This window comes from Desmodus rotundus, chromosome 3 (genome assembly GCF_022682495.2).
Source record: "Desmodus rotundus isolate HL8 chromosome 3, HLdesRot8A.1, whole genome shotgun sequence".
Taxonomy (NCBI): Eukaryota; Metazoa; Chordata; class Mammalia; order Chiroptera; family Phyllostomidae; genus Desmodus; species Desmodus rotundus.
The window spans coordinates 67,670,265-67,692,178 of record NC_071389.1 but is presented as its reverse complement, the minus strand read 5'-3'; the positions used below and the strand labels follow the sequence as shown (position 1 = coordinate 67,692,178).

General features: G+C 36.0%; 1 protein-coding gene across 3 annotated transcripts in view; it reads right to left on the bottom strand.

Annotated features, from left to right (window-relative positions):
* Nucleotides 1-21,914, bottom strand: part of BTBD8 (BTB domain containing 8) — a 91,892-nt gene that overhangs the window by 15,189 nt on the left and 54,789 nt on the right. Inside the window, exons 6-11 of one of the 3 annotated variants that reach the window (XM_024565537.4) lie at nt 19,810-19,890; nt 18,407-18,503; nt 13,491-13,579; nt 12,950-13,052; nt 1,411-1,593; nt 605-742 (exon numbers count right to left, since the gene is read on the bottom strand). In XM_024565537.4, coding sequence (XP_024421305.3) covers nt 605-742; nt 1,411-1,593; nt 12,950-13,052; nt 13,491-13,579; nt 18,407-18,503; nt 19,810-19,890 — 691 coding nt within the window. Of the gene's footprint in view, nt 1-604; nt 743-1,410; nt 1,594-10,463; nt 10,764-12,949; nt 13,053-13,490; nt 13,580-18,406; nt 18,504-19,809; nt 19,891-21,914 lie in introns of those variants that run through there. The other 2 variants (XM_024565538.4, XM_045199487.2) reach the window with 2 other exon arrangements.

Here is a 21,914-nt window from a genome sequence, read left to right as displayed (position 1 = left end):
TTACAAGGTCAAATACTCTATGCAATCATAATAAATATGATGAAAATTTTTAAATCATTATTGTTGAATACAAAATGTCAGTAAGTTACAATTAGCTTAGTAATTACCATTATTAACTGCATTTAAAAATAAGTAATGTTTTAATTTTTTCCCAGTCAATCCTATTTTAAATGTGATTATTTTAGACAAAATGGAATTAAGATTATAAAATAAAAGATACTAATTAAAGATACTGATTAAAATTTCTAAAAAAATTATTTTAAATTCTCTATGTTTTATATTTAGGAAGTTTAATGTAGTGCTAAGGGAGAAATACTAGAGTTATACTATACCAATTAATATTGTTAAGTACCAACTGTGTTTACAATTAGCCAGTAAAATTGCCAAATTCTAAACTTTTATAATATGTCTACTTGGAGATAAATAAAAATTAAAAATTTTTGTATTATAAAATAATTCCAAATATACACAAAAGTAGACTATAACTAATCCTTAAGTAACCATTACTTAGTTTCAATGAACCACAGAACATTTAAAATGTGCATATACTTTAAAACCTTAAAAATAATTCAAATGTTTTAATGAACTATATTACATTCAATACCATTTCTTTTGTACTGTCAGAGTTCAGTAACACGTCCAGAGCCATAAGAAGAGAGCAACTATTCTCAGTGGTAATGTTTTCTTCAATTGCTTTTAAAATTTTGTCCAACAGATCAGCTGTGCTGCTCATTGCTTGTGACTATAAAACACAGAAACTGATATTTAATAGGAATACGTGTAAAATGTATAACAAAAGTGAAAGTCTGGCATAAGAGCAGACCCTTCATCATAGCTGGCTGTATGAAATCAACCAGAAATCTTATTTCCTCTGTTAATAATAATATAGTAATTATTATAATAGTTACTGTATTATAATCCTTTTCCTTTGTTAAAAAATCTGCATACATGCATGCACACAAACTGTTGTGAAGAGCACAATCACCTAAAAACAGAGCTTAGGAGTGGGTAATATTAGGTCTTTGTTAATTACTAAATTTAGAAAAAGTGGATCCCCAGGAAAACAAAGAATTTTGCATGGGCCATAACTGTATTAGTGACCAAAACACCATCTTTCTGACTTTGATTTCTAAAATATGGCTTATGCTGAAAAGAGAGCTAGAGTTGGCCAGAGTTACACTGGGCCTTGCCAGCATACTCAAACATGTCCCCTCCTGCCTTCATTATCTTGTGAGCCCAAAATCCTGTCCATCACTGCTCTAAATCCTATGCAAACCTGCCATCTGCTATGGAATTTATTTAAGCCATACTAATTTAATCAAAGACAACCTGCATTTAAAAACTCTTGCATAATTATAATCAGAACACAAAGATGGAACTAAATATAGGATATAATCTTCAACATAGTACCTGTAAAAAAAGAGCAAAATTTTCACTTTGAACGATCTTGGGGAAGTTTTCTATAATAAATGCAATACATTCTTCTTGTAGCTGAGATGCCATAGTCAGTGCTGTTTCTGTCCACTTCACTCTGGGTAAACTGATGATTAGCCTGTCACTTTCCATCAGAAGAAAAGCAGCATTCTTATCATTCTTATAATTTAAAAAATATTGAAAAAAGTTAGATTACTGTTCATAAAGTAATTTTCTAAGTAAATCAAATACTTTTGTTTTCTTGCGATGCTTCCTGCAAAAAACCAAAATTTCAGATAGGTAATATCTTTATCATTAGTTTTACATGTAATATTTACTCATTCATTCAAAATTACCCAAAAGGGCAAACTTTGAGCTTGTTAGAAGTTACCTTTAAAGGGTAGCTAAAACAAACCTGAAAGCAAAGTTATAACTACAAAGAAAAACTTGACTTTCCTGAGATTTTTCACTACTGAATTAATTTTTGTCCCTATAGACATCATTCATAATTGCATGGCTACACCAGCATAGCCTGAATTCTTTTACAACTGTAAAATATGTTACTATAAATTTAGAAAGGCTAAAAATTACTTACAACCTGCAGTGATTTTTTTCCTTCTCTCTAATTAGGTAAGCCCCCTCATTTTAATGATGGCTCACAAATACTAATCTCTATGGAAAATGGAATGACAAATATGCAAATATCATGGGCGTCAAGGAACAGAAAAATAACAATAAATTCTGTATCTTCTTCATGTTTGATTTATAGTTGTTTTCATCAATAATTATTATTTATTGTATTTTTCCATTACAATTTATATTCCCCACCCTCTTCCACCTCCAGCCCCTGCAATCACCACATTGTTGTCCACGTCCATGATTGATTTCTAGTTCTTAAAACAATGCCTGCTAATAATTATTATTGAGTAATTACCCGACAGATTGTAGTAGATGGAAAAACATAGCCACAATTTTTTTGTGCCTCCATCCATCAAGAGGTGAAATCTATTTCCTCATCCCTTGTGTCTAGACTGGCCTTTTCACATGCTCACACAAATAGTGGTGATGTGCAGCTCCAGAGCCTATGCCTCAAAAGCACTGCAGCTCTGCCTTTAGCCCCCTAGATCTTCTGGGACCATGAGGCCATAGAGCAGGAACAGGAGGCCCAGCCTCCTACTTAGTTATCAGTTTAAAGCAGCTGCAGGACTGAGCTCAGGCAAGATCAGCAAAAGAATCACCCAGTCAAGCCATAGAATTGTGAGAAATTAACTGTAGTTTGAAGCCACTTAAGTTTTGAGGTGGTTTGTTACTCAGCAATAGATAACTGATAAATCTGGAAATGACAGCCAGAAATCCTTAACATACGCAATCTGATGTAAATTTTGCATACCCTCTGTAGCTTTCAGATCTCAACTCCAGCACTATTCTTTTCTTGATTCCTGTACCTACTTCAGGTCCCCTTTATACATGCCATCAGAGAATCTGTCCCTTTACTGTAGATCACTTATTTCCAATTGTTCAATAATTAATATAACTATTTGATTAATATCCATCTCTCTCATTAGACTGTATGTTTACTGAGTGTGAAACCATCTGTTTTTGGCTCACCCTTGCATCCCCAGGGCCTAGTAAAGAAATGGGTCATAGCAGACACTCAAATATTTGTTGGTCTCTTAGCATTACCAGAGACTTTGAGTCTGTAAGTGAATTCCTAAGTTAAATTAAGTTTAATTCTTGAACATCAAGACTTTAAAATTTTTAACCATTTATCAAGAATTCTTTAAAAACATATACTTCCCCTGCTTTATTTATTAGAGTTAAAAACATATTTTGCTATTTCAAGTAGTTTAATATCATTTTAGTACCATCATCCTTTTCTCATCTGGTAACTTCCTGAGTAACTGCAATTACTAAGAGTTTTAGGTAATAACCCCAACTTGATCTACTATAGGTATTTTCCTGGTAATAGTGTTAAATGTAGGGTATTCAAATAAACTTGGCAGGTATCTACAAAGTAGTTAGTACATACGTATGTTATGTGCTCTGACAGTAGTATCTTTTTCAAAATACAGATATAGTTGTCATAATTTAGCTTGTAATCTATTGAAAAACTAAAAAACAAACGTGATAACATAGGTGGTATGTGATCTTATTCCATACTGATCTGAATCTATAATAACATTAAATGTCAGAGTAGCCTGAGGTTCAAAGAAGAAAGTGAATAATACACTTCTAGACCAAACACATAAAGTTTTAATAGTTAAAGGAACACATAATTAAAACTTCAGGACTTCCGGCCGAGACGGAGGTATAGGTAGACATACTGTGCCTCTTCGCACAACCAAAAGAAGGACAACAACAATTTAAAAACAAAAAAACAACCAGAACTGACACAAAATTGAACTGTATGGAAGTCTGAAAACCAAGGAGATAAAGAAGAAACATTCATCCAGACTGGTAGGAGGGGCAGAAAGGGGCAGCCGGGGCAGAAAGGACTCACAGCAAGGAGGCACCTGGCGGACCCAGGAAGGTGGCGGATTGTGGAGCAGGGTGGGCAAAGCTGCAGCTGGCTGGTGAGGCAGCAGCTGGTGGACCGGGTGACAGACTGTACAACCCAGAGTTCCAGCGTGGGGAAACGAAGCCTCAAACCACTGATTGAAAACACCTGGGGTGGGGGTTGAGGTGGCAGCAGGAGAAACTCCCAGCCTCACAGGAGAGTTTGTTGGAGACCCACAGGGGCCTAGAATATACACAAATCCACTCACCTGGGAAGCTGCACCAGAAGGGCCCAATTTGATGGTGGGTAGCGGAGGGAGTGACTGAAAACAAGCAGAGTGGAGCAAGCGCCATTGCTCCCTCTCGGACCCCTCCCCCACATATAGTGTCACAGCACAGCGACCAGCATTACCCCGCCCCGGTGAACACCTAAGGCTCCGCCCCTTTACATAACAGGCACGCCAAGACCAAAAAAAATGGCCCAAATGAAAGAACAGATCAAAGCTCCAGAAAAAATACAACTAAGCAACAAAGAGATGGCCAACCTATCAGATGTACAGTTCAAAACACTGGTAATCAGGAAGCTCACAGAATTGGTTGAATTTGGTCACAAATTAGATGAAAACATGAAGGCTATGCTAAGAGAAACAAAGGAAAATGTACAGGGAACCAATAGTGATGCGAAGGAAACTGGAACTCAAATCAACAGTGTGGACCAGAAGGAAGAAAGAAACATCCAATCAAAAAAGAATGAAGGAACAAGATTTCAAAAAAATGAGGAGAGGCTTAGGAACCTCCAGGATATCTTTAAACGTGCCAACATCCGAATTATAGGGGTACCAGAAGGAGAAGAGGAAGTGCAAAAAATTGAAAACTTATCTGAACAAATAATGAAGGAGAACTTCCCTAATATGGCAAAGGAAATAGACTTCCAGGAAGTCCAGGTAGCTCAGAGAGTCCCAAAGGAGCTGGGCCCAAGGAGGAACACACCAAAGCACATCATAATTACATTACCCAAGATTAAAGAGAATGAGAGAATCTTAGAAGCAGCAAGAGAAAAGGACACAGTTACCTACAAAGGAGTTCCCATAAGACTGTCAGCTGATTTCTCAAAAGAAGAAACCTTGCAGGCAAGAAGGGGCTGGAAAAAAGTATTCCAAGTCATGACAGGTAAGGACCTACATCCAAGATTACTGTATCCAGCAAAGCTATCATTTAGAATGGAAGGGCAGATAAAGTGCTTCTCAGATAAGGTCAAGTTAAGGGAGTTCATCATCACCAAGCCCTTATTATATGAAATGTTAAGGGGATTTATCTGAGAAAAAGAAGATAAAAAATATGAACAGTAAAAATGACTGTAAACTCACAGTTGTTAACAACCACACCTAAAACAAAAACAAAAGCAAGGTAAGCAAACAACTAGAACAGGAACAGAACCACAGAAATGGAGATCACATGGAGCGTTATGAACAGGGGAGTGGGATGGGGGGAGAGGGGGAAAAGGTACAGAGAGTAAGTAGCATAAATAGTAGGTAGAGAATAGACGGGGGAGGGTAAGAATAGTATAGGAAATGCAGAACCCAAAGAATTTATATGTATGACCCATGGACATGAACTATAGGGGGGGAATGTGGGAAGGAGGGGGTGTGCAGGATGGAGTGGAGTGAAGGGAGGGAAATGGGACAAATGTAATAGCATAATCAATAAAATATATTTTTTAAAAAACTTCAAAAAATATAACAAGCATTACCAAGAAAAGTCTTCCTCTTCTTTCTCTCCCATGCTACCCATTTTCCCTTGTCCCAATCAATATTATTTATTTTTTATTTCTTTCCAGAGTTAGGTACATACAAACATAAATAGATGTAATTTTTGCCTCATTTTACTCAAATAGAGGCATTTATATGCACAGTACTCTGTACCTTTCCTTTTACACTTAGCATACATCTGAAATATTTTTCTTATCAGAATATAAGGGACCTTGTTATTGTTTTAACAACTATGTAACACTCCATAATATGGATATGCCCTAAGTCCTTCAACCAGTCCTCTTATGGACATTTATGTTGTTTCCAATTTTTTTTGCTACTTTTGTAATGTAATAACATTGTAAATAACATTATGTCACATACTGTAAATATATCTATAGGATAAGTTCCTAGAAATATAATTTCTGGATCAATACTGCTTGTTTTAGACTGGGTCTGCCTAATAACTGAGCCTGAGAAACAGGCTTGTTTACACACAGTTGATTTTGAGAAGTCATTCTAAGAGGATCTGAGGCACTGGCAGAGAGAAACAGGGAAAGAGGGCAAGTCAATGGAAGGGTGTGTTTTCTAACTCTTTGCTACTCAAAGTACTATCCCCATCATCAATACCACCTACAGCTTGCTGGAGTTGAATCTCAGGCTCCACCCCTGACTTAGTGAATTAGAATCTACATTTAATCAAGATCCTGAAGTGTTTTAAATATACATTAAAGTTTGAGAAGCACTGATGTAGCAACTAGGACTCAGTCTTTCTGGGCCCTAGTTGCTGCTTTAGAGTCACAGAGACTGCACTTAGATTATTCTCCCAAAAGACAGACAGAGAAACATTTTACCATTGGCTCCCTTATCACACTGGTCAGGGCTTGTCCATTGGGGTGTTAATTCCCTCTTACTTCTAGGTTTACAAGGTGTCAGAACTTCAGAGTTGTAGACACCCTGTGTGGAGAGGCAGTTAAGCCTCAGGTCGGAAAGTGAGAAATAACTGTGATGTGGTTGAAAGAAAGTGATGTCAGATTATACCCGTGTGACACTGGATGCTGCAGCAATGGCTGGAATACACATGTGGGCCGAGAGGATATGAGGAGGGGCACCTGAGTACCCAAAACATTAGCAACGTGTCCTCAATGGAGCACCGTTTTCCAAACTGTAGATTCCTCTCCTGTAAAACTGGAGAGCATTATGCTAAGTGAAATAAGCCAGGTGGTGAAAGACAAATACCATATGATCTCACCTATAAGTGGAATCTAATTGACAAAACAAGCAAGCAAGCAAAATATAACCAGAAACATTGAAATAAAGAACAAAATGACAGGGCCATCAAGGTACATGTATAAAGGACATATGGACAAAGTCGAAGGGGGTAGGTTCAAGGGTGGGAGGCAGGGATGGGTGGGGCAGGCAGCTGTGGTCAGGTGAAAATGGAGACAACTGTACTTGAACAACAATAAAAATTATAAAAAACTAAACTAAAATAAAATGCCAGGTACATGTACTCAAAAAATAAACAAATCAAAACTTTTATTTTCAAATTAAAAAATATATATTTTTAGTGATTCACAACCAGTATTACAAGTAAAAAATGATAAAGAAAAAGAAGACAAAAATAGAAAATATCAGTACATAATATGTAATGATGGTAAGTATTCTTCTAGAAAAATTATTTCCATTCTACATGTGTGAGTGTACTGGGTTACACTGTTAAAAAAAAAACTACTTACTTTGGGTCACAGTCAAAAAAGTTTAAAAAACACAGCAAAAGGTGTGCTACTTTATACCCTTCCCAGAAATGAATAAAAGTACTTATTCCCTACATCCTTATTAACTTAGTAAAAATTTCCTTCTTTTTTGATTCTAAAAGGTAGAAAATGGTCTGACACTGTAATTTTAATATCCACTTCTCTTAAATAAATGAAGTTGAGAATTTGTTCATCAAATTAAGAGGTGTTTGTATTTTCTTTATCTAATCTCATCCTATGTTTAGCTGTTTTTTTTAATCAGCTTGTGGGAACTCTGTATATTAGAAAATTATAAGTATGAGTATGATATGAACAGCCTTTTGACTTTGCTTGTGGTTGTTTTTTTACTATATAAAAATTTTGCATTTTTATGTAATCAAATTTTTTTATGACTCCTGAATTTTGTATTACTATGCCCTATTGAAGTTATAAAATAATGCTCCCAGGGCTACTGCAGTATTTTAATGGTTTTTCTTCCATTCAAATCTTTGATCCATTTGGAATACATCTTAGCATACCAGGATGTGAGGTACAGATTCAACTTAAATTTTTTACAGCTAGCTTCCTGATTATCCTAACACCATACACTGAATAAACCCAATGCCTTGTATTATTTCTTAATCCTTATTGTGTTAATCAAACAGGGTTTCAGCTATCCTTTGGTCTTAAGACTCACAGTAATACATGAGGTCTGTCTGGAAAAAGTCCAGCCATTGTTAATATAATAAGAATGGTTTGCGCAACACCACTGTAAACTGGCAGCCAAGGAGAATGGACTGGAATGAGCACCATGTGAACAATGATGACTTCACTGTACTAGTCAGTGGGGTGGTAGACACCATTGAGGGAGCATGTGCACTGTGTGGCTGTCACATTCAAAATGACCGAGCAAGCAGAACAACAAATCTGCATCAAATTTTGCATTAAGCTTGAACATTCCTCTGCAGAAACTATTCAGACGACTCAGAAGGCTTTCAGGGATGATGCAATTAATGCAGCACAAATAAAAGTGTGGCACAAATGCTTCAAAGATGGTTGAGAATCTGTGGAAAGTGATCCACACTCTGGAAGGCCTAAAACAATCAGAACACCTAAGAATGTTGAACTGTAATCAACTAAGACCAGCAACTGACAGTACAGGAACTAGAAATTAATCTGGGGGTTCCAAAAACTACTGTGCCTGAGATTTTGACGCAGGATCTTGGCATGAACATTGTGGCAAAATTTGTTCTGCGGTTTCTGCTACCAGAGCAGAAGGAACATGATGCTGCAGTTGCTAATGACTTGATTCAAACTGCTACCACTGAACCGTATTTCCTCAAGAAGGTTATAACCGGAGATGAATCATGGATCTTGCAGTTATGATTCAGAAAAGAAGGCCCAATCATCCCAATGGAAGTTGCCTGGTTCTCTACACCTGAAGAAGGCACAGCAAAGCTGCAGCAAGATCAAGACCATGTTAACTGTGTTTTTTGATTGGGAATGTGTTGCCCATCATGAGTACACCCCTCCAGGCCAAACAATAAGGAGTACTGTTTCAACGTTCTTCTTCAACTGAGAGATGCAATATGACAAAAATAGCTACAGTTATGAGCAACTGTTGATTGGCAGCTTTGTCACGACAACACGCCTGCTCACGCATCCTGTCTCATGCAGAATTTTTTGTTTGAAACATCAAGTCACTCAGGTGACACAGCCCCTCTACAGCCCAGATTTGGTGCCCTGTGTCTTCTGGCTTTTCCAAAAATTAAAATCACCTTTGAAATGGAAGAGATTTCAGACTGTTGATGAGATTTAGGAAAATATGACATGGCAGCTGATGGCGATTCCAACAAAGAATTTTGCAGCATCTTAAACAGTGGAAGAGATGCTGGGAGAACAGTATGAGGTCCCCAGGTGTCTACTTTGAAGAAGACTGAGGCATCACTGTCCTATGTACAATGTTTCTTGTATCTTCTTCAATAAATGTCACTATTTTTCATATTATATGGCTGAACACATGGGTGGGTACTTTCTAGACAAACCATTTTATATATATATATAAAATTTTAGTTTTACCATAGTGATCATTCCCACTCATATATAACTCTCCTATATTTAAAAAATTCATCATGTGTCTTTTTAAGGGCTTAAAAAAAGCATTTTGAAACAGAAAAATGTAATCATGTTTTGAAAAAATTCAAGTAATTACATTATAAAGTCCTAACTTTTCTCTGCAGTTTCTCTCTCCCAAAAGCAATGGTTTGCACTTGGTAGAAAGGAGCAACCACATCTCACCAAACTCCTGTATAGTGACCAAGAAACAGAAAAACCTTAAAGTTGCTCACATTAAAATTATATACGTGTTATATATATATATACTCTATTTTACCTCCCCCATCCCTCTCCCTCTGATAATCACCATACTGTTGTCTGTGTGTTTTATATATATATATATATATATATATATAACATCACATATATATAAAAAACAGACATATATATGTTTTATATATATATGTGTGTTTTATATATATATATATATTTTTTAATCTCTTCTTTCATTCAGTCCTCCAACCCATGCCCCCTGTGATAAATCAGTCTGGTCTCTATATCTATGAGTCTGTTTCTATTTTGTTTACTTTGTTCATTAGATTCCACATATAAGTGAAATTATATGGCATTTGTCTTTCTCTGACAGGCTTATTTCACTTTGCATACTACTCCCCCAGTCCATCCATGCTGCACAAAGGGTAAGATTTCCTCCTTTTTTATGGTCAAGTAGTAGTTCACCATGTAAATGCACCACAGCTTTTTTATCCACTCATTTACTGGTGGACATTTGGGTGCTTCCAAATCTTGGCTATTATAAATAATGCTGCAATGGATATAGGGGTGCCTGTATTCTTTTGAATTAGTGTTTTGGGTTTCTTCAGATATTAATATATTCCCAGAAGTGGAATTGCTGGTTCATAAGGCAGTTCCATTTTTAATTTTTTGAGGAAACTCCATACTGTTTTCCACAGTGGCTGTACCAGTCTGCATTCCCACCAACAGTTCACATTCTTACCAACATTTGTTTTTTGTTGATTTATTGATGATAGCCATTCTGACTGGTATGAGGTGGTATCTCACTGTGGTTTTAATTTACATTTCTCTGATGATTAGTGATGCTGAACATCTTTTCATATGTCTATTGGCCATCTGTATGTCTTCTTTGGAGAAGTATCTATTCAGGTCCTTTGCCCATTTTTAAATTTGATTTTTTTTTGTATTGAGTTTTGTAAGTTCTTTATAAATTTTGGATATTAACACCTTATCAGATGTATCATTGGCAAATATGTTCTCCCATTCAGTGGGTGGTCTTTTCATTTTGTTGATGGTTTCCTTTGCTGTGCAAAGCCTTTTGAAGTCTGTAGGGAAGGCAGTCAAGAAGAGAAGATGGACATAAAGTGAAAGTAAGAACAAGCTGATACTTAAGAGCACAAGTGGTAATCCACAGGATGGATTCATTTCAGCTCTTGCTGACTCCAGCCTACATGAAATAGGTGTCCTTCAGGAGAGTTGGCACCCTTTATCATGAACATAAACACGTCCCTAACCCGGGGAAGCGGATACAGGGCAAAGTGAAGCAGCTGCAGGCCTGGCTGCTGTTCCGTGCAAAGGTGAGTCAGTAAACATGTAAAATGTATAAGCTAAAAGAACCTGTTCCAATCTTCCTGCTAGAAAAAAGAAAGGCTGCTGCTTCACCTCTACCCTACAAATATCGTATTAAATTGTCTCGTGTGGCCACTATAACTGGAAATATACAAAGAAGGAAATTCTGGGAAGTACAGTTCATCCAAGACAAGCTGATACATTACAAAGCCACTATAGTCCACCCCTTGTCAACTGTCACCCATACACATGTCTTTAAACTGTATTTAATTCCCAAACGGAGATAATAACAAAGTCATGCTTCTACCTAACATAACTACCCCTGTACAACAAACATGCTAACTCTTTCCTTAAAAGAAGATAAAAATTCTCTTGTGTTGTCTTTGAGTGATGTTCATTGTTCTTCAAACTGACTCACATTCCCCTTTGGTATCTTATAACTTACATATGAAGATATAAGGTTAACTAATATTACCATGTCATATTAGATGGTAGGGGAATGGAACTGGAAAAAATATTTGGTTTACTATATACACAAATATTCATATAAAAAGGGAAATGGATTAGTTTATGTCATAACTATTATGGTGCTCATTTCTGTACCTGAGCACTTGCTCATAGGTGGTATTTATAACTACCTTTTCCCACTACCACTGCATATTCTCTTAGCCCTCAGCAAGTACCTCTGCTATTTGTTGTTCTTTATCTGGGAGGGTAGCCCAAACTTTCATTCCTCAAGAATCTGGGCCATCATCAGTGCTGCCTAAAGTGGGTTGTTAGTTTTCTATTAATTTTAATCACAGGACATGGGAGTACATCATTCCAAGCGTACTCCTCATTACCCACATTATGTAGTAGCAACACAATTTCCCCTTGTTAGGCTCAATCTACCAATAATCCCCCCTTCTTTGCCTATTAGTTTACAAAGTGGCCAGAAGGAGGAAGTCTCAATGGAATCATTGTTGTGTCCCCAGATGGAAGCGTTTTCTAGGATCCACAGAAACTAAAGTTGCAGAGGCAGGAAGTAAAAATTTTGCTAGTGGGTCACTAGGAATAATTGTATGTGGAACCACGCTCGTTTCTAGTTCCCTGACCCATGTATCCTATTACAGGAGAAATAGCACCATAAATCAAAAACTAATTTAGCATATACAGCCTCCTAAAGGGCACTGTGCCAACTCCAGAACACACTGCTACCTTGCTGATGCTGTGAGTCTTCAAAAGGCCATTCCTCTGTATTATCAAGCCAGCTGCTTCAGGATGACAGAAAACATAAGGCCAGTGAAATTGTGAACATGAGCCCACTGCTATACTTCATATGCTGTGGAGTTCCTTAGTAAGAAATGATGCTGCGTAAAATACCATGATGGTGGAAAAAGCATTCTATTAAGTCCATGGATAGTGGCTTCGGCAGAAACACTAGGAGCAATGAAGGCAAATTCATATCCAGAGCAAATGTCTATGTCTATTCCAATATAGACATATTGGATGAAGTAGTCCAATATAATTAACCTGCCAGCAGGTAGATAGCTGATCCCCTTCAGGAATGTTGCCATAGAGAAGTTTCAGTGTTATACCCAAATCTACCTTAGTGAGTGGAAGTCCATGTTGCTGAGCCAATGCATAATCTCTACCCCTGGTACCATGCATCTATTGTTCACAAACCATTATGTGTCTCCCTGCTTCTCTGATTAAACCCTGACCAATGAATTTGGTACACAGAAACAGAATCTTAAGGATAGGTTCTCAGAATTGGTTCTGGGTTACCTGGAATTGGTTCTCTAATTTGCTTTTATAATATGTTTCTACATTTATAATTAAAATATTGAAAGTACCTATACAAAGCTGCATAAACTTTTTGAAGACAAACACAAACAAGGGTATTCAGGTTATACTTACTAAGGACTGAATCAACATGTTAAGACAACGTTTCTGAATCTCAGGAGGTACATTTGCAAAGCTTCTCTCAGACCAAAACCTTGCAAAATGTTTTACAATCCACCTGTTATAAATCAAGGAATCACAAGTTAGAGAAACAAAAATATTTATAATATTTCATTATAATATTCCAAAATACTTGCATTTTAAATTTGTACATATATATGTTTTGACTAACCCTTATAGTTAATTTTGTTAGCTCTATATAATAAACTTAAGTATGCCCTCTTTTTGGTAAACATATATTTTAAATCCACTTTGGGTTAATGTGCATGGATTTTAACATAAGTAACAATGGTTAAACTAACATAATATTGGTCCCAAGCATCTTGAGTAATATCTAAATCGATACTTCTTTTCAATTGTTACAACTAGTTAAGCATTATACTACATATATTGTGCCTGAGAAAATCAGCCAAGTCTAAAATTTCCCAGAAAATGAAGAGAATGGAAGAACAAAATCCCTAAATTAACAGCATCAGCACTACTTCAGATCACTTACTTCATGCAGTCAGCAAAAAGACTTTCCACTCCAACTGAATGAGCAATAATCAGGCATTCTAGTATAGATGTCAATCTTCTGGGGACAGGCTGAGATTGATAGAAAACACTATATTTATTCTTATTCAATCTACAGAAGCTGAAAGTATTCAGTTCATATAGATGATCTGACCTAGGTACCTGAAGTGCAGAATAAATATATATAATTCAAAATGTACTATTCTTTTAAAGAAAGTATTACTAATAACTTCTAGTTTTATAGAATAGCATTTTAGCTCTTTTAGCTGCCAGAATGCACACAAGTTCTATTCTAATTTCATTTAGCTTAAATTTTCTAAAAAGTAAAAGTGGTACAATAATTTCTAGCACATTACATTGCAAAACAATCATTTGATCGAATCTGTATTCTAAAGTATAACCTTAAGTACACATGTAATGGAAGGTCTGACACTAACCTCAGATAAAATGATAGAATTTAATTACATCACAATTATGTAACACATATTTTCAAAGCACATATACAGAAGTAATGAACTAAAATAACAAGTAAAATGTAGACGCCAGTAGTGAAAACAACTCATGGCTCTCAGTGTTGAGCCTCTGTGCTGCATGTTGCCCGTGTCACATATTTTCAGTTTTTGGACTATGTTCCTAAACACATCTATTGCCCATTAGGGTGAACAGAGTTAAACTTCTGTTTGTACACATTAATTCATTGTGATTTAGGGTTCGTTCACTTAATAAATACCAGCAATCCATCAATTTGTGTATATAGTCCCTACATGCGCTCTACTGAAGATCCCCTACTCTCAGAGAAGAGCAAAAGTTTCTTCAGAAATGTCTCCAGCAGAGTCCTAATGACATCAGTGATTTACAACTTTTTAAATTATGAATTGCTATTAATTTGACTGTCTAATACTCTTCTCCTTAAAGTGTTATATTAGTGTTTAAGAAATTTAATATAGTTTACATTGCATATTAACAATTGAGTTGTTCCCTTCGGATAACTGGAGGTACAATAAGTTGTCCTAAAATCAGAAATGTAAATCTATCTCATTATAGACTTTACAGTGCTAATTCTATCAAGTTAAGTAAGTTGGCTTTCTGACCCACTTCAGATGAGAGTATTAAACTAGTATGAGGCACTATGGAAAGCAGTATAGAGATACCTCAAAAATTTAAAAATGGATCTGTCTTTCGACCCAGCTATCCCACTTCTGGGAATATATCCAAAGGAACCCAGACCACTAATCTGAAAGAACATAAGCACCCCTATGTTCACTGCAGCATTATTTACCAGCAGCCCAAATATCCATCAGTAGATGAGTGAGTAAAACAACTATGGGACATTTACACAATGGTATACTACTAGGCTGTAAAGAAGGAGAAAATTTTACTCTTTCAGACAGTATGGATGGACCTGGATAACATTATGGTAAGTGAAACAAGCCAGTCAGAGAAAGACAAATACAACATGATTTCACTCATATGTGGAATCAAATGAACAAACGGAACAAACAAGGAAAATGGGGACCGACGCATAGATGGAGAGCAGGATGTCAGCTTGGAGGCGTAGACATTAGGGGGTGGAGGGATTGAGGAAAAAGGACTCATGGACATAGACAACAGTGTGGTCATTGCTGGGCAGGGGTATTAGGGGACTAAATGGTAATGGGAAAAATATATACTAAAGATTAAATTAAAAAAAAATTAGTGTGAGGGGACAGATTACTGGTACACACATACTTGACAACCTAAAAGCTCCCAGAAGTCTGAAAAATTGTAAAAGTAAATGCAAGAGTTAAAAAGTCCAACAGTCTAATTTTATTTAGGAATGGCCAGCCCTCTACAACAAAGACTACTAATTGATACACAAGTTAAGAATAATTTCCATAAAATTATTAAAATACAAAATAATTTACTGCTTAAAGCGGAGACTGGCAAACTACAGCTTGTGAGCCAAATCTAGCCTATTTCTGTTTTTGTGAATGAAGTTTTATTGGAACACTGCTGTGCTGTTTCATTCACATACTGTCTGTAGCTGCTAATGCTCTACAACAGCAGAACTGAGAGTAGTTATGATAGAGACCATACCCAAAAAGTCTAGAATATTTACTTTCTGGCCTTCTACAGAAAAAGTTTACTGACCTCTGGCTTAAAGGGTTAACTTTAGCTTTCTGAGAAGTTTACTTATATGAAAATGCTGACTGCCAAGTGTTTTTGTAATAGGATAACTGATATTTTGTTATTTTCAAAACCTGCTTGTAGAATGTGAAGAGACATATATTTAAATCATTACCTAAAAAAAATTGAAATGAGCCAAATTGGCCAAAAATGTAAATCTTATTATAATCCTATAAATAAAGTCCAAAAAAATCATGTAAAAGCAAGATTATAAAATTAATAAAATGACTGAAGCTAGTTTGCCGTGAGTTCCAGGGCCAGTTACCCATCATATTATACCCACATGTGAGCTATTAAAGGTTTACCCTATTTATGTCGCTGTCAAGAAACTGCATAACTGATATCTGGAAGGTAAAATTATATATCAAAGATATGCTTACACAAATATATATTTATTATCAAAATACATGAAGCAAATAATTTAAAAATCAGGTCAATAAAAACAGAAATTGTTATCTCAAATATCTGTTGTTACTACAGTAATACAGACTTTATTAAAATAGGTAAAATAAGATAAAAAAAGTGTTCAACAAAATACCATGTTAATCATTTTTTAAAAAAATGCTTTTCTGTTGTTTTAAAGACAACTAATATGCCTTTTGTGTTTTAAAAATTAAGTGCATTATTGAAAGCAAAATATAAGAAGCTGCATATAACCCATAAGATCATCTATAGAAGAGATTTTTTAAAAATGTTAGATTAGTTGGTCTATTATGGATTCTCAGTTCAGAGGAGATACTAACATAAAACTTGTTCTCAGCTAGCATCCTTAACCATGCTGTCAAGTTCCCCACTTTTCCATCCCTTAATGCCATTGTAGGCTAATTTCAGTACTTTGTGGTTACTGTTGGTATTGACATTCAGTATAGTACTGTTAAACGCCTCTCTCATATCTGACCTAAATCACTGACTACATTTATAGTAGGACATATGGAACAGGGACTAGAGAATGGTCTGGTCACCTGCTCCTCCACTTTCTAGGTCTAACTCCTGTGGAAGAGGACAATGGATGGTTATGGTCACCTCATGTAACTAACCAGGGACCAACATGGTAGTAAGGACATGTCCTTGACTGCTCTAATTCAAATGTTGGTGGCCTTTGCTGATGTGGTGGCTCTTTTAGAGACAGACTGAAGTTCATCCTAGTCTCTCAGTAGACAAAGATTCTTCCAGTGGTCCATGATGCATAATGATTCCGTAGGTGGGACAGTGTCACTTGGCCCTGTATCAGTGTCCTCTAATCTTCATGAACTACTGAGGTCCTCCTCCTTCCCTGTGTCCTGTGTTTAACAGGTGTAAGGTGAACTACCCACACTTTCTTCTATTTATGACAATAACTATTATCCCTAACCACGAGGTGAGTGCTGGCTTACAGCAAGCCTCCTTTTCCCTTTAGAAATCTCCACACTCAAGTATACGCTCCTTGGCTTCTGAAGCATATTCCAGGATCTCCCAAGAAATCTCTTACCACTTTTTTTTTTCCTTTAATAGAAGCTCTGGAGTGGGATGGTTTTCCAGATATAATAGAAGTCCTCTGGGGCATGAGAAGATATTATCTCCCCATCACAAATAGCCTCTGCCTTTAATCTTTATTTGGGTTATGCTTGGATCTCCCTCCTAACTTTCACTTGGCTGCAAAGATGGGGGAAGCAGATGAAAGAGAAGGAAAATCTTTCACCAGAATTCTTTACTTTCTACAAAGCTGAGGATACCACCACCAGACTGCCCTCCTTCTTCTAGTTCCCTTATCTATAGAGGGTAGAATAAATACTTGAGTAAAGGTAGCTGAGAAATTTCACTGTCTCTCAGTAAACCATAGAGTGTAGTGGTGGTGATGGAGCAGGACCCACGGTTCCTGTTTTAGTGCACAGGGTGCTTCCTTGTCCACAGCCTATAGAGAGCTAGGAAAAGTCTACTCAACACAAAAAATCTAAATTCAAGTATCACTGAAATTATTTTTAAAATTACCAAATTATAATTCATACAATTTATATTGTGAACTCAAGTACCCAATAAGAGGGTAATATTGATATAAACAATTCTTTGTCTTTTGTTGATTATAATAAAAAGTAATATGTATCATTGTAGAAAATTTATAAAATGTAGAAAAGCATAAATAAGGAAATAAAAAAAATAACCTATAGTCACAGAGTAAATTAAAAAAGTAAAGAATCTAAAAACAATGTACAAAACGGCATCTATACAAATATATGGCATGGGAGCTTTCTTTAGACAATGAATTTATGTTTACATAAACTAAAATTTAAAAGTCAGTATTTATATTCCACCTGGGTAGACAGGAAGAAGAGAAATATATCCCACCCCAAGTACCTGGTATAAAGAGAGGTGGTAGAAAAAGGAGTATAATTTCAGGGAAGAGAACCAATGAAGCACTGTGATAAATGCACCTTGATAAATGGATAAGGTAACCTGGGTTCCCAATTTCTTTCTTCTTAGTTCCAAACCCTGAGTCCTAGCTGTACACTCCACCTTTGAAGTTATAGAGGAAACTTCTATATCCTTTTAGTAATTTCCTACCTCTATTTCATATAATTTAAAATGATGTTAATTTGCTTTTTGTAAGTACAGCATGAGTTTTTCTCAACTTAAGTCCTCATTATTTAAATTAATTTAATATTCTTAAGATTTAAAGAACTATTTGCTATCAGAGTTAAAGTGAGTAGTAACGGGTGACTTTAAGCATCAGGTAGATTTTTGAGATTCAATAATTACCTTCTGAAAGAAATTACAGTAATCTCTTCTTAAAATATAGATTGCTACTTCTTTTAATCCTTCTAGTCCATACATATCAGCCATACTGAGTATTTTACTAAAATAAAAATAAATATGGTATTAATTCTCCAATTTAAAAACCAAGGCATAATACACAGTAATTTCCTAATAATATATAGTCTGTTTAGAAAAAAGAAAAATCTGAATTATTTTAATTTTTAACTCTCTGCCCTACATAATAAATAATCTTTATGGATTATAAAAAGGCCAAAAGTTGAAAGCTGTCACATGATTTGAGTAGTGGAGAATAACAAGAAGAAAATTTGAAAATGTTTCAATCAAATTCCCCTCAGATTCTCTCTCTCCAGATATATACGTATATACACACACACATATATATATATATATATATATATATATATGTATATATATATACACACACACACACATATATATACATACATACACACACACCCCAAAGTCCAGGGCACTATTTTGAAGGCTGTTTAAAGTTAAAAAACTCTTTGTAACAAATCTGTATAATGAAAGATTGGGGGAAGGGCAATTAACTGATGCTTGTCAGACTGAAAATGTTTATAAATGACCCTAAGATTAGAGACAGCATCCAATTATCAGAAGGTTTCCGTTGCTTCTTTCATTTGGCACCCATACATACTTTAGGTACTTAGGAAGCCTACAAGCCTTGAGAGCATGATAAAATTCATCTATGTTTCCAGGGCCAACTTCAGTACTTAATCGTTGTGATTCATGATATTTTCTCCCCCAAATCATATTTATTCAGTTTTCAACTAAATGAACCAATGAATATTTAAAATTAAAAGAAGAGCTTGTTATTTTGATGTAAGAATAACAATTAAAGGAAAGGACATCCAGAAAATTACAAGAGCAGGTAGGTTTCACTCTCCAGTAGGATTTCAGCAATTTTAGCGACATTTCACTGTAGATCACTTTAGAAACACATCATTGTTGATCTTTAGGTTGCTTATATTTTTAAATTCATTTTAAGGCTTTTCTTTTGCTGTTTAAAAGAGGCAGCCTAAAGTTTAAAAATAAAATAGTGAAATAATTGTTCAAAATTTGATAAAGGTTCATCCAGTTTTATTTTATAAAATCTTCTCATTTATTCTCTAAAATACAAGGTTTTTCTAACATAAGTCTAATAAAGACTTTTCTTAATCTTATCACTGTGAGTTGCTAGAACATTTTTACTTCTAAAACAGTGACCTTGTTTTTAGATACAGCACTCCCAAATGCACACAAGATATGGCAAAAGGGGTAATAAAAGTAAAGCTTCCACTTCACCGACACTTTGAAAACAGCTCAACAAAGCAGAAGTCAAAAATATTAATACTTTTATATTTAAATTAAAAATTAATACATACCCAACATTAGCTTTGTCTGGAAAGTCCAAAGTTCCTCCATATATAAAATACATCATAACATTCATTTCTACATGGTTTATACTGAAAAAATAAAAGAAAACTCAAATCCAGAAATAATTAAGGCTAACTGATATTTATGATACATTCTATTTTCCCATAAACTTTTAGCCAAGATGAAGTTTTAATTGCATTTTTATCTGAAGGATACATTCTTCAAATACTATGCATACAGGTATGCCATTAATTTAATATGAAGTATGATTACGGCTATGGCTTTTAATATACATTATAAAATGTTACTCATACATTATCACATCACTGATTACTTATTGAGCATCTTATATAATAGACTAGGAGTTAGAAAGGACCTTAGAAGTCATAGTCCAAATCTCTAACTCACTAAGAAATCCTCTCCTTGGCATCTCTAACGAATGGCCTCTGGTCTTGCTTAAATCCTCAGATGGACATCTCTACTCACTAGAAAGATTCTTGTTAGGTTTGTACAGATTTCTTGATTAATAATACTCATCCAGTGGTTCTAGCTTGACCAACATCATTGTATCTTTTTTTGTTTGTTTTTGATATATTTATCGATTATGCTATTACAGTTGTCCCATTTCCGCCCCCTCACTCAACTCCATCCTGCCCACCCCCTCCCTCCCACACCCCACCCCTATAGTTCATGTCCATAGGTCATACTTACAAGTTCTTTGGCTTCTACATTTCCTACACTATTCTTACCCTCCCCCTGTCTATTTTCCACCTATCATTTATGCTATTTATTCTCTGTACCTTTCCCCCCTCTCTCCCCCCTCCCAATCCCCTATTGATAACCCTCCATGTGATCTCCATTTCTGTGGTTCTGTTTCTGTTCTAGTTGTTTGCTTAGTTTTCTTTTGTTTTGGTTTTAGGTGTGTTTGTTAATAACTGGGAGTTTGCTGTCGTTTTTACTGTTCATATTTTTTACCTTCTTTTTCTTAGATAAGTCCCTTTAACATTTCATATAATAATGGCTTGGTGATGATGAACTCCTTTAACTTGACCTTATCTGAGAAGCACTTTATCTGCCCTTTCATTCTAAATGATAGCTTTGCTGGATACAGTAATCTTGGATGTAGATCCTTGCCTTTCATGACTTGGAATACTTCTTTCCAGGCCCTTCTTGCCTGTAAGGTCTCTTTTGAGAAGTCAGCTGACAGTCTTATGGGAACTCCTTTGTAGGTAACTGTGTCCTTTTCTCTTGCTGCTTCTAAGATTCTCTCCTTCTCTTTAATCTTAGGTAATGTAATTATGATGTGTTCCTCCTTGGGTTCAGCTTCGTTGGGACTCTCTGAGCTTCCTGGACTTCCTGGAAGTCTATTTCCTTTGCCAGATTAGGGAAGTTCTCCTTCATTATTTGTTCAAATAAGTTTTCAATTTTTTGTTTTTCCTCTTCTCCTTCTGGCACCCCTATAATTCAGATGTTGGAATGTTTCAAGATGTCCTGGAGGTTCCTAAGCCTCTCCTCATTTTTCCGAATTCTTGTTTCTTCATTCTTTTCTGGTTGGATGTTTCTTTTTTCCTTCTCGTCCACACCATTGATTTGAGTCCCAGTTTCCTTTGCATCACTATTGGTTCCCTGTACATTTTCCTTTGTTTCTCTTAGCATAGGCTCAATTTTTCATCTAGTTTTCGAACAAATTCAACCAATTCTGTGAGCATCTTGATACCCAGTGTTTTGAACTGTGCATCCGATAGGTTGGCTATCTCTTCCTCACTTAGTTGTATTTTTTCTGGAGCTTTGTCCAGAAGTGTTCTGTCATTTGGGCCATTTTTTTTTTTTTTTTGTCTTGGTGCGTCTGTTACTTAAAGGGGCGGAGCCTTAGGTGTTCCCTGGGGCGGGGTAATGCTGGTGGCTGTGCTGTGATGCTGTACGTGGGGGAGGGGCCGAGAGGGAGCAATGGCGCTTGCTCTACTCTCCACCGGATTTGAGTCACTCCCTCCACAACCCACAATCAAATTGGGTCCCTCTGGTGCTGGTTCCCGAGTGGGTGGGCCTGTGCACGCTCTAGGCCCCTGTGGGTCTCTCCAACAACCCCTGCTGTGAGTCTGGGAGTCCCTCCCGC